General features: G+C 39.6%; 1 protein-coding gene across 1 annotated transcript in view; it reads right to left on the reverse strand.

Moving 5' to 3' along the window:
* LOC122574713 overlaps positions 1 to 14,075 on the reverse strand; it is a 34,175-nt gene extending 20,100 nt beyond the window's left edge. Inside the window, exon 1 of the mRNA XM_043742624.1 lies at positions 13,912 to 14,075. Coding sequence (XP_043598559.1) covers positions 13,912 to 13,928 — 17 coding nt within the window. The 5' untranslated portion in view covers positions 13,929 to 14,075. The remainder of the gene's footprint in view (positions 1 to 13,911) is intronic.

Genomic DNA, 14,075 nt, shown 5'->3' on the forward strand with positions numbered 1-14,075 from the left:
TTAATCGATTAAAGCACGAGAGATACCATGAAAAATATTACCAGTGTATACGAGATAACTAGCCGTTTGATAAGACTGAATCCTGAAACTATGCTAAACAGATGATAGTTTAATTTGTTTCAGTTTACTCATCGCTTTATCGGGCAACTCTTTATAGTCTGAATTTGCATCTTCTGTATCTCCAATTAGCCTCTAAGAACTAAATTAACCGTGTTCTTTAAAAGCTTTTACTACAGTTACACACAAATGCATCATATTCAATCTATCTTAAATACATATATAACATTTTGCATAAAATTATACGCCAGTGAAAGAAAGAATAATTCGTGATCTATGTTCAACGAATACTTTGCACTTTACTCCACAGTTGTGAACTCATCGTTTGAAGATAAAACAGAATCTATAGCGAACGATTATACATATCTTAAAAACTGAATACGAAATATTTGGTTAATTTAAAATAATTTATTGGATGCATACTTTTCAAACCGATCGTACATGTATCTTTCCTAAAATTCTTTTCAGAGCTAAACTCTCTCATAAATCTCTGCTATAGTAAATTACGTTGACACGAAACATCGTATTATCATAATGTATGTATAGTCGGTGCTTTTCTTTTATCCAGATTCCGGCAATTCCCATTCCACAAAGGAGCATCCATTTATCGCTGCAGCTATCGCTAAGTATCTCAAGACAAGTGAGACATCAACTGGTGGGCCGTTCTAAATTTATCATCAAACTCCTAAAATTACACCTTTCGGCCTTCCTATATATTACGCCTCCGAAATAGCACGTGCCGCTACCTGACCCTCATAATAGCGGAAGATTTAACTGGAAATTATTGTCCCCGGGAGCGGATAGGCGAAAACGGGATTGGAAACGCTCCATAATGGAGCACCTGTTAACCGATCCGTAGATGCCGCTAGATTAAACCTGAAAATCCAATTCCCCGCCGGTACGGATCCACCCTATTCTATCATCTAACCATTCCCATAGCCATAGTGATACTTCCTTATTGAACGTAAGACACGTGCGACGCATTCTTCGGCTCGAGTTCCTTTCAAAACGTATCCTCCGGCATGGGATCACGATTAGAACCGCGAAGAATCGTTTCTTCGAGATGTATACCTGCGAGAGAGAGTCTCTGACACTTAACACCTACACGCGCGGTTGGTTGCAGGAAAGAATGCGGCGAATCGCGACGCGGTGGCTCGACCGACCACCGATTCGATCTCACGGCCAGGGAGAAGACCGCGCGCGATGAATCGATTCGCGGGCCAGTAAGACGTGGAAACAATGGACAGAAGCGAGAAACAAAGAGGCGAAGAGAAAGAGACTGTGTGGTCGGTTCGAAGTAAAAGGAATCGAAAGGAATACCATCGTTCGGGAGAAAGAGGAAGAGAATATGTATAGGGGCTGAACTTAAAGCAACCAGCCGCGTCCGAAACATCCGCTGCCTGTTTTTTTTTCCTCTTATTTCCATCCCCGCCCCCTCCATTTGTCTCAAGCATCTTCCCTTTTGCTTTCTTTTCTTCTCTCTTACCCTCGTCGGTAAGAGAGGCCTTCCTGCCGCAGGACCTAATGCGAGCCCCATTCAGCCATCACGTGAAGAAAAACGAGGCACAGGACTTTCGAGAGTCTAGCCTCACCTTAGCCACCAGTTGAAACCAACTCTATTCCGACCAATCACGATCAACAAAAGCCATTTATACTTCTCTTTGAATCGTCGGATTATACCGAATCGCGGATGCTGTGACGATCTTAGCCTCCAATCGAGTATAATATAACTGGTAGAAAAAAGAAACTCCGAGCAAACGTACGTTGTCTCATCGTTGGATTGCGTAACAACCGGGATGTTAATCGAGTCGCTCATGACAAAGTAAGATCGGCAAGAGGCAGCGTAATCGACTCGATTAGCCCGGTTCTCTACCGGCTCAGCGAGATGCCGACGAAAATAAAGATCGATGGCGGCGATTACGGAATAAAAGATGAGAGTAAAAGCTCGCGAATTACGTCAGTCGGTTCGCCTTTATGGCGGAAGGGCACGTGAAACGTAATTGCAAGGCCACGAAATTTGTGCGTTGCCCCAAACCTCCATTCCCAGATCGTTAATTCCGCGCTAGCACTAACCCTGTCATTACGTATCTTCGGCAGTAAACTTTGATTACATGTTTCGTGCAAACGGAGGGAGAAGAAATTCGGAGGGAAAAAAAGCTTGACAGAGGGGTGAGGCAGTGGGGCAAAGCCGAAAACGGCGTTACCACCGATAATTGGACGCGTATGGCGGTGTACGCTCCGCGTAAACGACCCTTTCTTCCCCCGCCAAATTTTCGAAGCATTAGGCCCGGCTTCAATACTCTGCGGAGCATGTACGCGACGCGCCACGTACCGAGCATTATATAATGATCCCTCGTAATAATCGAAGAGGGAAAAAATCGATGAACGTTGTACATGCTCTGAAATTTTTGACAACGATTACGAAACGAGAGCCGCGTGTAATGTTTCCATTTACAATTAACTTTATTTAATTTTATCACGCAACGTGGTAAACCGTTCCCAAATTTGCTAAGAGTGAAACTATAGCGAGATCGTTGACTAAATTCTCAAGAATAAGGTAGTCGATATGATGTGATACAACATGTGATTCGTATGATACAACAAAATTCGCCTTACGTTCAACGGTATTGCATTTGTAAATTCTAATTATTATTTCAAATATTTGAGATCTGTTCGTGTCTAAAGAGACATTAATGTTTAATTCATTGAATAATTGAATTATTGAATTCACTTATGCGAGAAACCTAGATTTGTCAGCGTGTTTTTGGAGAACGACCAACTAAAGGATAAACGAATTCATTTTTCTTAAAATTATTCTTTTTAGTGGATTATGTCCCATTTACAAAAACATGATAATATATTTGTTTCGATAATTAATAATTGATTATGATATCGTTTAAAGTTCATTAACTGCGAACTAACTAGCTATTTGTTTAAATCCCCGCGTTTCTTCGGGTGTCGATTCTGTGACGCTCAAATATGATTGTTTTAATTCCAAACACATTTTACTTCGAAAAACTTCCACCTTATGTAAATTACACATTGATAACCTTCCACCTGGTTGCAGTTCCGTTTAGTAGTTTACACGGTACGGTGCCTTCCGTTGAATTTTAACGAGCTGCGTAATTCCAGTTATACAAATATTATTCTCTCGAGACGGACGGCGTAATGACTGACGGAATCATTAAACATCGTTCGAGTAAACAGCCGTCGACGTGGAAGAGCGCGAACGTGGCACGCATCGAGCGCGTTAACCCGAGCCAAGGAAATGATCGTGGCTCTTTTTATTGCGTAATCGCGGTACTGGACAGGAAGGGCGTAAAACAGGACTGGTTAATTTTCGCGTTGAGTAATGCAACGATGCCTGGCTTCTTTTTTCACGCGTCAAACGGTTACCGTTAAACTTACGCTCGTCAATCTCACTTAATAGGCCCTGATCATTAATCTGGCTACGTTCATGTGTATAGCATACAGCGTACAGGTAACCGGTCGCAAATGCGCGAACCGCGATTTTTAAGAAAATCAGTGCCTATCAACTAATCACTTTCGTCGATTAATTAACAGTGGCACAGCTGATACCTCGTCGAGCCTGACGATCCAACAACCGTTAACATAACTTCGTCTAATAAATTAACTATTACCGACCATGGGAACGTATCGTAACCGACCATGGCACCTCGATCGTAAAATTTCACCCTCATTTCATGGATGGATTCCCTTTCTCTATGTGCGGTCGCCGTTTCTCGTTCGTGTAATCGAATTAGTTCCTTCGCGATTTTTCTAGCAGTTACCTCAATGATCGTTCACTGATCTGATACTCAAAATCACGTCGCTCCGTGCTCTCACGATAATCTAATAACACGAAAAAGTCATTTAAAGGCGTTCTTCGTGTTCTGGTGAAATGTAATGAGAGTAAGTACTTGCTTTTTTCTATTGGATGATATGTTCGCGAAAATGTAAAGATAAAGGAATAGAAATTTTTCGTACTCTTCATATTGTGTATATTTCATGCGGTTTCCAGTCTCGTCTATTCGAACTTCGAGCAGTCAGGATGTAATCAAGTTGTAAAAAAATGAAGTTGAAACCAAATTCTGTAATTACAATTCGTAGTATGAATGTACTACAATACGATACTACAAAGCAGAGAGTTAACTCTTCTAAATCATTCTGCACAATTCACTCAAGTGCTATGATCGCTATGCACCAGAACGAATGCAAGTGAATCAACACACAACGCATATCGTTCACAGCAGGCGCAACATTCATTCTACTAACCTCAAATATCCGCAGAGATTGCCTCTAGGACAATCAATTATTTTGAGGAGTACTTCTGGCGTGGCTCCCTTTATTCGTCTCTTCGTTCTCCCCTAAAAGAGAGAGTGTGCCGCCCTCCCGCATGAAACGTCCCAATTGCAAGTGGCTCTCGCGGAAACAAAACGAAAGAAACGTGATTTACCGATGTCGGGAGCGGGATTGACGGATAGAGAGACAGGCGAATGCTGGTCACGTGCGAAACCGTCGTAAATCGCTGAAAAAATTTTCTCCAACGATGCACCAGGGACCTGACGTTTAATAAAAGGCAGATATATACGGGACGTTAGGAAAATTGAATGGAAACCTTGAATAAGGGTATACAGCACATTTTGAACAAATTTGAATTATAGTGACGAACAAAGAAATCTTTCAAATCGGGACTCTATCGTGCGAATAATTTTTCTTTTAATTATTTTCTGCCATATTATTAAGAGTAACCTATTTTACGTTATATACATGTGTATTACATTTAGTAATTAATCTTGTCAAATATAATTTGTGAAATTACGATGTGATTTCGTACGACTTATCTCTTCAATTTTGTTCTGTCTGGTAGTCTGTAACAGTAAAGTATCGTTTTACCATACTAACGATACAGTCCCTGATGATTGTTTTAGTACACGCAGATTGCAGATATTTCATCCGGTAGGCGTGTAATGTTGAACACAAGAAGCTGTGTCTGCAATTTACAGAACAGTGTACCGAGAAGGTGTCCGAAATTTACGAAACAGGGTAATTTAAAAACCGTTTCCTCCCGAAATACACCAAATTAGACCCTCTTATTCGTAGTTTCCATTCAATTCCTGGATAAATTTTAACCTCCAACGATACGTTAGATTTTACGATAGCCCGACTTCCTCGCGAGATGTTATTTCAGCGGGCTGGGCGTGTTAAGTGCGGCGAGCGCGGATCGCGTTTATTCCTTTTTAGGTATTTACGATGTTCCACAGCGGAATAATGAAAAGGATACCGGGCACAGTCGATTATGCGCAAAAGTAACTGCATAGCGGTAAGTGAAAAGGAAGAAGCCGATTGGCGACTACCGACGCCGCTTGAATGTATAATTTCCATTCCCAATGGAAACGTGCATATTCTCTCTGTACTGTGGAAATATTACCACGCAAGCTTTATAGGTATGTAATTTACTCGTTTGAAGCATTTTGAGTCAAACATCGTGAAATAACTTGATCTTTTCTAATCATTAGCTGCATCGTTGTGAAAAACTCGTTCAAAGAATAAAATGCCATAAAATACGATCGGTTAAAGAGATATCAACGAATGTGGAGCGTAGAACGATACCTGGTTTCCATATTGGAGCGTGTGTGTCGATGACAGAAATTTATCGATCAATCGTTAACAGTCGTGAAAGATATCCTCTGGGGGATTCATTACACGCCCCCCAACGATGATAACGGCAACGTGCACTGCGATTTAAATGCGTGCATACATGGCAAACACCCCAATGGAGACGCGTGCTGCGTTCAATGGACATTCAGGAACAATCCATTTAACCCTTATTAGGTCAGTGTCAATGGCCAAGATTGAAACGCCAGCGAAACGGGTTTCGCCGTTGGTATAACACGAGCAGCGCGTTTTCAACGCTATTTCGAAGCCGCGGTTGCATAATGCATAACATGTGAAAATACGTCTGTAAGGGAATTGTCGTAGCGTCTCGTAACATAGCATCAAATTATCGATGTTTTATACCGTAACGAGAGTGAAATTTTAATCGGTTCGGTGCAAACTCGATACGTGTATTAAGAAGAAGACAGTCCTTCAGTGACAACGTTATTCAATTTTTAATATCGTGCAACGATCTAACGTGTGTTGTAGTCATTTTCTAGGGAAAAGTAAGTAAAACAAATACTTTTTCAATTCTTTTCATCACGGAAGATAAGAATCTTAGAAGTCCCTCCGTACTAAACGTGTTACGAATAGCGGGAAATGTATCGTTCCTTTGAGATGTTATTTAGTTAGCTTTCTACAGAGTTAACTTTCCATTTTATTTTCATTCTGGTAAAAACAAATCGCAATTATCTCAAATACTATGGTATAATTGCAAGTGGGATTAAACGGGCATAAGTGGCCCGCCTCTTCATCCTCTACAATTCTCTGTACTTCTCCTTTTTGCTACGTTTTATTACAGAGATTGTTTGCTGTTGTCAAAATGAACTCCGGACTCATATACGCTATACATATACGTAAGGAGCTTCATGATCCGGTGGAGAGATCTCACGATCGAGAAGCTTTGTTTTGCGGCGCGAAATTTTGCTCAGACACACTTCAGAGTATCCCATGATCTCTCGGCTCTTCAAATATTCATGAGTGAACCAGCCGAACGAGCATATCCGATGCACTCCGAACGCATCCCAGACTCCAGTTCTTCCCTCCCATCCGTGCCGGCTCTTTGACCTCAGCACCATTCTGCATAACGGTGCATCGGCCTGGACGTTTGCCTATTATGTCACTATATTCGCTAAAGGATGCTGTGTACCGTAACTATAGCCTGGATAGAAGTTTCTTGAATTTTCCGAATCCGCGCACGATCGCCACCTTTACGGCATAAAATGGAATTCTATACAAAACGAAGAAAGAAATAAACCGTTCCTGGTTTCAGAAACTTTGACTTATCGTATAGGATAAAATTATACAATACGTGCCACCATGGTTTTATGCGCACAGATAGGGATGCACCGTTGTAAACGGTATGTTCAAATATCTTAATCATCGGTGCAATTATTTGTTTAAAAAAGATACGGTATTGTATTGATTAGAGTAAGTATAGGTATTAAGTACTTCTGCTGCAAAAAGATGATGTATATTTTTATAATACATTTATATTTTTGAAAAATATTTTATGCTTATTATCGTTTGTTCATAAATACATAAAATTACGAGAAGTAATAACAATTATTAATATTATCTGATAGAAACGATAAAAAATTACTATAAAATCATTTTATTGATGTTCCTTTAACAGCACATGTATTATATAGTTCTAGCCTATGCAATAACGGACAGATTCATCATAAGGATGTACCCATAGCATTTACGGCCTATCAAACTTCATACTGAATTCCTACCGCTTCTCATGTTTCCTTTTAATGCACTTGCAAGTATACACACAGCTATTTCGTGATTTATATTCGAAATAAAATTTAATGCTGAACCAAGCATATACGACTATATTATTGACAGATTCATCGATACCAACCCCTATTCGAGGGGTGAACCCGATTACCATAAAAAAATCACTGTCAAGTTCACGGGCAACCCATATTGTTTCGCTTTTCTGGGGTTGCTTGCTTACTATCCTAATAGCTTCATTTAAATTTCCATGTTAATATTCAATCTGCTTTCTTTTTGCTTTTTTTTTAGTTTGAAGCTGTGAGTTTGCTCTCTACTATCTACCCCCTGTTTACTAAAAATATTCTACAAGTATCTAATAATAAAAAGGCTATAAATAAATAAATAACAATTAATTATGAACAATAAATAGAATTTTACAAAATCGGGGACATATCTAACTAAATTCTTGGACAATGCAGCTAAAGAATAGCAACATCTAAATTATATTCAACTTCGAAAGCAGAGATAATCCTTGCTAGTATGTAATTTTTTTATCGCTCAAAGGTAGCAGGAATCGCAGCCCCAACCTGTTATTTGCGATTCGTTTCGTACCGAAAGACTCCTCTACTTGCAACTTCATGCTGTTTCGGAGCGTACACTCCCCGGTTTACTTTACACTAATTGGTAGTAATCACTGCTTGACTCCGGTTCATGGGAAAGAGGGAAGTACTGCCACGAGACGTCTAAGGTGTCCAATTTCTCTCAAAGACATGACTTCGTAACCTTCACTCTTCTCAAACCTCGAGTGTATGTACTTAACGTCTGTCAAGAAATTCCTGGCGCAATCGCTCACACGATACGCAAGACGTTGAATCGCAGACGTCTAACGTCCTACTTGAATATGTATCTGTTGATTAATCCTTACTAATCCAACAAGCGTACAATTAAATTCTAATCTTTATATTTTAAACTTTTATACAATTTTCAATGTAAAAATATTCAAAGAATGGGATACGAAGAGAACGGTTCTACTCTCCAGTAGTAGTTTCCAATAAACATTTACACTTCTGAATATGGAACTCCTACCTCTTCCCTTATCCAATAAATGTGATTTAAATATTGGAGCTGTCTCCTTGCAACTGCAAATCTTTCAATTATCAATCGATAAAGAATAAGCCAGAAATCCATCGGCAAGGAAAACTAGAAAATTCATTGACAATGGAAACAAAGACATCACAGGGTAAAACAATTAAGAATGAATCGTGGATATCCAGTCAGACGATCGCAAACACCTGTTCACTTCAAATAATTTCGCTTTCTAGTCGAAAGATCTGCTGCAATAAGATAGTATTTTCACTTTCCGGTAATTTGAGTAAGTCGACGAGAAGCAAAGTCAAACCATTTTTTTCAAGCATGCTACAGATTTGTAGTCAACTAACATTCGAGGTAATAAATTTTTATATTTTTATGTGAAGCCATCTTCTGATAAATGCTATTTAGATGCTATCTCTTTACTGGTGCAAATCTTTTAGCAGGTAAAAGAAATGCACGAATGGATACCAGTATATCCAGTTGCCTGCGCAGTGGTTAAATTGACAATACTAATCACCGGTCTTATCAAGTTTCGAACGAAGGAAACACGTTTCCCATCATGCTAATAGCCAGAGAAAAGAAACTAAGCGTGTTCGTCGGTTGACTCTGTCCGAGAAAAAGAATTGACGGCGGGGAGAACGATTCCGAGAATCAAAAGGTAGGATCACTCGCCACTAAAGGCCGTTTACAGCCTCGAAAGGGACTCCTCTCGCTCTTTCGACTCCCTTGAACCAGGAAGGCAAGTGAAAAGAAATAGAAGAATTAGAACCATAGAAATCGTTAAAACGTGCATGCTCGCGTTACTCGCATGTCTCGTCGTCTCTCTCCTTCACCGAGGTATTACCTTCCCCGATACTTTCTCGTTTCGACGGCGTGTACACAGATCGTTTGCACACGCATCGTATGCTGCTATTTATGCCTATGTCTACTTATGTACGAAGCAGTCAGCACGTACGTGCCGAGCACGTAATATATCGCGTGTCCCAATCGAACACTGCCACCCTAAAACTTCTCTCTCTTTCTATTCTCGATTCTCCTTTCCTATACGAATGGAAGCGAGGGTCTCTCAACAAATAGACCTGCCGCGTCGCCTGGAAATGGTTGTAGCCTGTGCGAGCAAACACGTACGACCGTTTCGAAGATCGTGTTATTTTTACGCCCATCGCTGTTCCTTTTCTCTGTCGTTCTTTTGGTAAATATACGAGAAACCTGTGGTTAAATGAGTCTTCAAATGGCTAATGTCGAATGTTTGCTCGTTGTATCGGCACATGCCAATTATTGGACCTATTCTAATGAATTCTAGTGGACATAAGAGGTTTTACGATATATCGAAAATCGTAGTGCAAGAGGAAAGTGGTTAGTTTCTCGGGTAATATAAAAAACACGCCCGAAATATGGAATGATAATTTATAGAATTTATACGTAGCTTCGTTTTCGATACCTACAGAAATCTTTAATTTGAAAATTAATTGAACGCGCGTACTTGACTAATTCCTGATTGAATACGAATACATGATCGACAGAAGCTTATGCTAATTCTATATTCTATTATACGTGAAAATAAATCGGAAGTATGCAATAAAATCTTTTCATTTGAAACTCGCTTCTCAAGAAAATCAAATTTTAAAATTTAAGTATGTTCACATAAAAAAGAAGAAACCCTACACATTATGATCATCTAACGTTAACCACAAATGACTTGGATACACAATTATGATTTCCATATTCTAAGAATCTAAATAGTCTTACAGATATCGTCGTGGGTTTTTCGTATTGGAAGGTTATAAAGTTTGAAAGGCAAACGGGAGAATAAGTCGATTTTACTTTTTAGTTATTCTACCTCAGACGCAAAGGTAACAATCTCATTTTATAGCGTGGAACAGCCGACCAACGCTATCTTCTGATAATTGCACGTTCGATTCAAGTGTATCCTGCTCGTGATCGGCGATCGACCAGATCGATCCAAGTAGAACAAGTAATTACAAACAGAGTGGACAAACGCCGCCTCGTTTGTTGCCAACGTTAACGGCTCGCCGATTCCCACCTTCAACCGCAATCATCCATTCCCGCTTCTTTCTCCAATCAATTACCAAAGCGGCAACTATTCTTCTCGGAATGGTAGCCTTCGAATCGATTCAGTTGACTAAGCAGGCTGGTTAAGCGCAATTAAGAAAATCATTGCGGGAACAAAAGAATCCGCGAAAGAGCAAGAGGAACGAAGAGGAAACGAGAATGGAGCCGAACAACCTATTCTCGATGTAATGATCTATGATGAAAATAGCCGTACATCTTAACACTATGAAGATACACTAGGGGAGTGCTAATTGTTAGTGTATAATCTGTTATATACGACTTTCTCAGAAGCCAATTAATTCTCTTAATTTCGTCGCGCGTACACGATTAATATTCATTTCTCAAGGAACAGCTTACAAGAGTGAAGAAACAGGTTATTTCCATAAGCGAATTCATTGGAAGAAGATTACCTAAATGGCAAATCTGAAACACAGTGTTTGTATCACCGTCGTTCGTACTTTTCGATTTGTGGAGTTGATCAATGTGTCTTCTGAAAGGTACATATATTATCATTCATAAACATTCAGATATTTTTTTAGACTTGTAGCAATAGTATCTATATGCATGTTATCAAAATGTACAACATAGTGTATTTAATAACTAGAAGCAGTATTTACTAGCTTCTTATGGAGATAAAAGACTATAAATTTAAAGCCTATTACCTAGTAAATCTAATAAGAAATTAGACATATAATGTTAACAGTCTTGGTATCAATTTAGAAGAATCTTTTTTTTTTTATTTAGCGCACTAGTTTAACGATTAACTTGACTATCCTGAAAATAATAAAGAGATCTTCAAATTGCAAAACAGCTTCATGATATTTACTACGCCGATATTGCTATTGAATAACACCGTTATGGATGCAAATCAGTGATACAATTAGCACTGTGTTGCAATTTTGCAAGGCTAACGCTATGCTATTTGACATACTTATTGGATATCTAATAACGTATGCATGCAGGTATAAAGATTGCGAGATTTCCATTTTACAGTTCCCATCATTGAAACGTAATCAGCACTAGATCTTACATTTCTAACGATACAACGTGTAACACATATCAGCGAGTGATTCTATTATTGGAAACATGAATCCATCAAATCTTATAGAGTTAATAATTCATATTCATATTGAAAGAGCGCACGTAAAATACACAAAAAGCTTCGCTACAATAATTACTCTGTAAGAGCATTGCAAGTACTGAACATCCAGCAATGAAAATCCAATTCACAGCATACGTGTTAAACATGTTCGATCGTATACGAGTGTGCCACCTTTTCTTTCTTTTGCTTCGTCTCTTTTTCTTTCCCCTCTACTAGAACAGAGTCCTGCCAGTCTCTTTCACCCCCTACGGTTGGTGACTAACACACAAAGCAGACGGTGCCCTTACCGTAAATCGCCGGCACACAGAAGAGAAACGAGGAGCACATGGTGTGTGGTGGGCTCGTGTTCGTATACGTGTGTATACGTGTTTTACTGCGTGGGCGACCCCTCCGAATCGCGTATCGAGTGCCGACGAACTAACAGAAAAAGTGCACAGTGCACTTACACCTTCAAGACGAGCCTTAAATTACGATACACTTATGAAAATTTAACTACCCCATTTTCAACGCGTAACGAGTTTCGATCGAACGCCTGGAATTTCCACCAGCAAGTCAATTACACCATACTATAGATGCTCATTGGAGCGCGAGTTATACAGTTTGCAAATGGATATTCAGAAACGTTCAGTACCTGATTAAATACGTTCTCTGCTACCGAAGTATAACGTTACGTTGATTTAATCAACTACAACTTAATTCATGCAAAATCATATTTTTATAAGCATAACTAGAAGAACTAAACCTACGTTTGTCTCATCCTTCAAATGTCATAATGGATACTTTCAGTATCCTGTATATTTTTGCATATCATACATTTTATGCGTTTAAATATCCTATAAATACATAAACAGCATCGTGTCTCGTAATGATCATAGACCAAACTGTTGAATACTTACTTTTACATATTTTGATGAAAAGCTCTGGAAAGATGAATGAAACAGTAAGCAACGAGGTTAAAGTGAACATTATTACTTAACGGATATCTCTGATGAAAAAGATATGCAAAGGTCCTAGTGAAGTGAAATCATATTATACCAACAACGGGCGTATTTCAGCGAATCTCTGATTTAGCCTGGTAAAATCATCCTGCGAATTTTTTCAGAAATATGGTACATCAAACTGGGACATAACGCACTCAACGCACCCACTTTTTCCAGTCCAATCAATCCCTATGTCGCTATCAATATTCGTGACTGCCTCGTCCTGCGCGATGACGATAATCCCGTCGTAAAAATGATTTACGCGTCCCGTGTAATTTCCCTAACATTCTAGCAAATATATCGCCATAAAGGAAGGATACTTAACGATTAATGCAGATCACTGCAGGACCTTCGTGCTTCTACTCCGCTTCCATGAAGTCAATAATTTATTACGATGGGCTTTGGCTCGAGCCAGAGTCAATATTGACCGAGCTGGGATAGAGGCTACGGCGCCGTTCGTCGTGGCCTACAACAAATTCAATCGAAAAGAGACTATCCCTAAACATTTGCCACTGCTTTCTCCAGTTTGCTTCTCTCGGTTGCTGGATGAAGTCGAAAAAGAAAGGGTAAGAGAAAAAAATGAAGAAGAAGGGTGGAAAGAGCCTTTCGAAACGCGACCGGACGAGCCAATCAATATATATTTCGATGATCAAACAGGAGCAAAGACAGACCATTATTACAGCGTTAAAACTGATCGGGGAAATCCAAGAGAAGACCCCAAGATTTATTACGCTACCCGGCCATTATGGATTTTCGATATTTCCTGCTCGACAGGAGAAAACTACTCCTCCCTCGACCGTCCGCCACTGAATGAACTTCGAGTTAATTCTTTGACAACGCGTCACGAAACACGCTCGCGGTTTAAATCCCGAAAATTCCACGCGATATCCTGTCCAATCGAAATACGTGGAAAGAAGAGTTGAAACGCGTATCTTATCGAGACATGAACGTGGTTGAAGGAAATTTGGAAGATCGAGACAGGAAGTGGCTCGATTCGTCGTTTCCTCGAACAACGGGAATCACTTGCTACGTCTAGCGAACCTGAAAACGTTCCACGTTGTTCTGGAACATCTTTGCCCACAATACGTAAAGAAAACTTAAGACTTGAATTACCAAATATTCATAATCGAAAAAAAATGTGTACAAGTGATGTTTCATAGGAATAAACCGAAGAACTAGCAGATATTTATATTTGAAAGAGAAAGTTTATCAAATGAATCTTACCTTGCGATCGAGCACATGCTGCGATGGTATTTCTTTTTGAATGAAATGCAGGTCAAGCACAAGCTCCTTTATATTGGGCCTGGATCGTCAAGTTCTCTTGTGAATGTTGAAGCACCATTAATACCCGAACCAAACCAAACGAGCGCGCGACAACGACTGAGTGG

This window comes from Bombus pyrosoma, linkage group LG14 (assembly GCF_014825855.1).
Source record: "Bombus pyrosoma isolate SC7728 linkage group LG14, ASM1482585v1, whole genome shotgun sequence".
Lineage (NCBI taxonomy): Eukaryota > Metazoa > Arthropoda > Insecta > Hymenoptera > Apidae > Bombus > Bombus pyrosoma.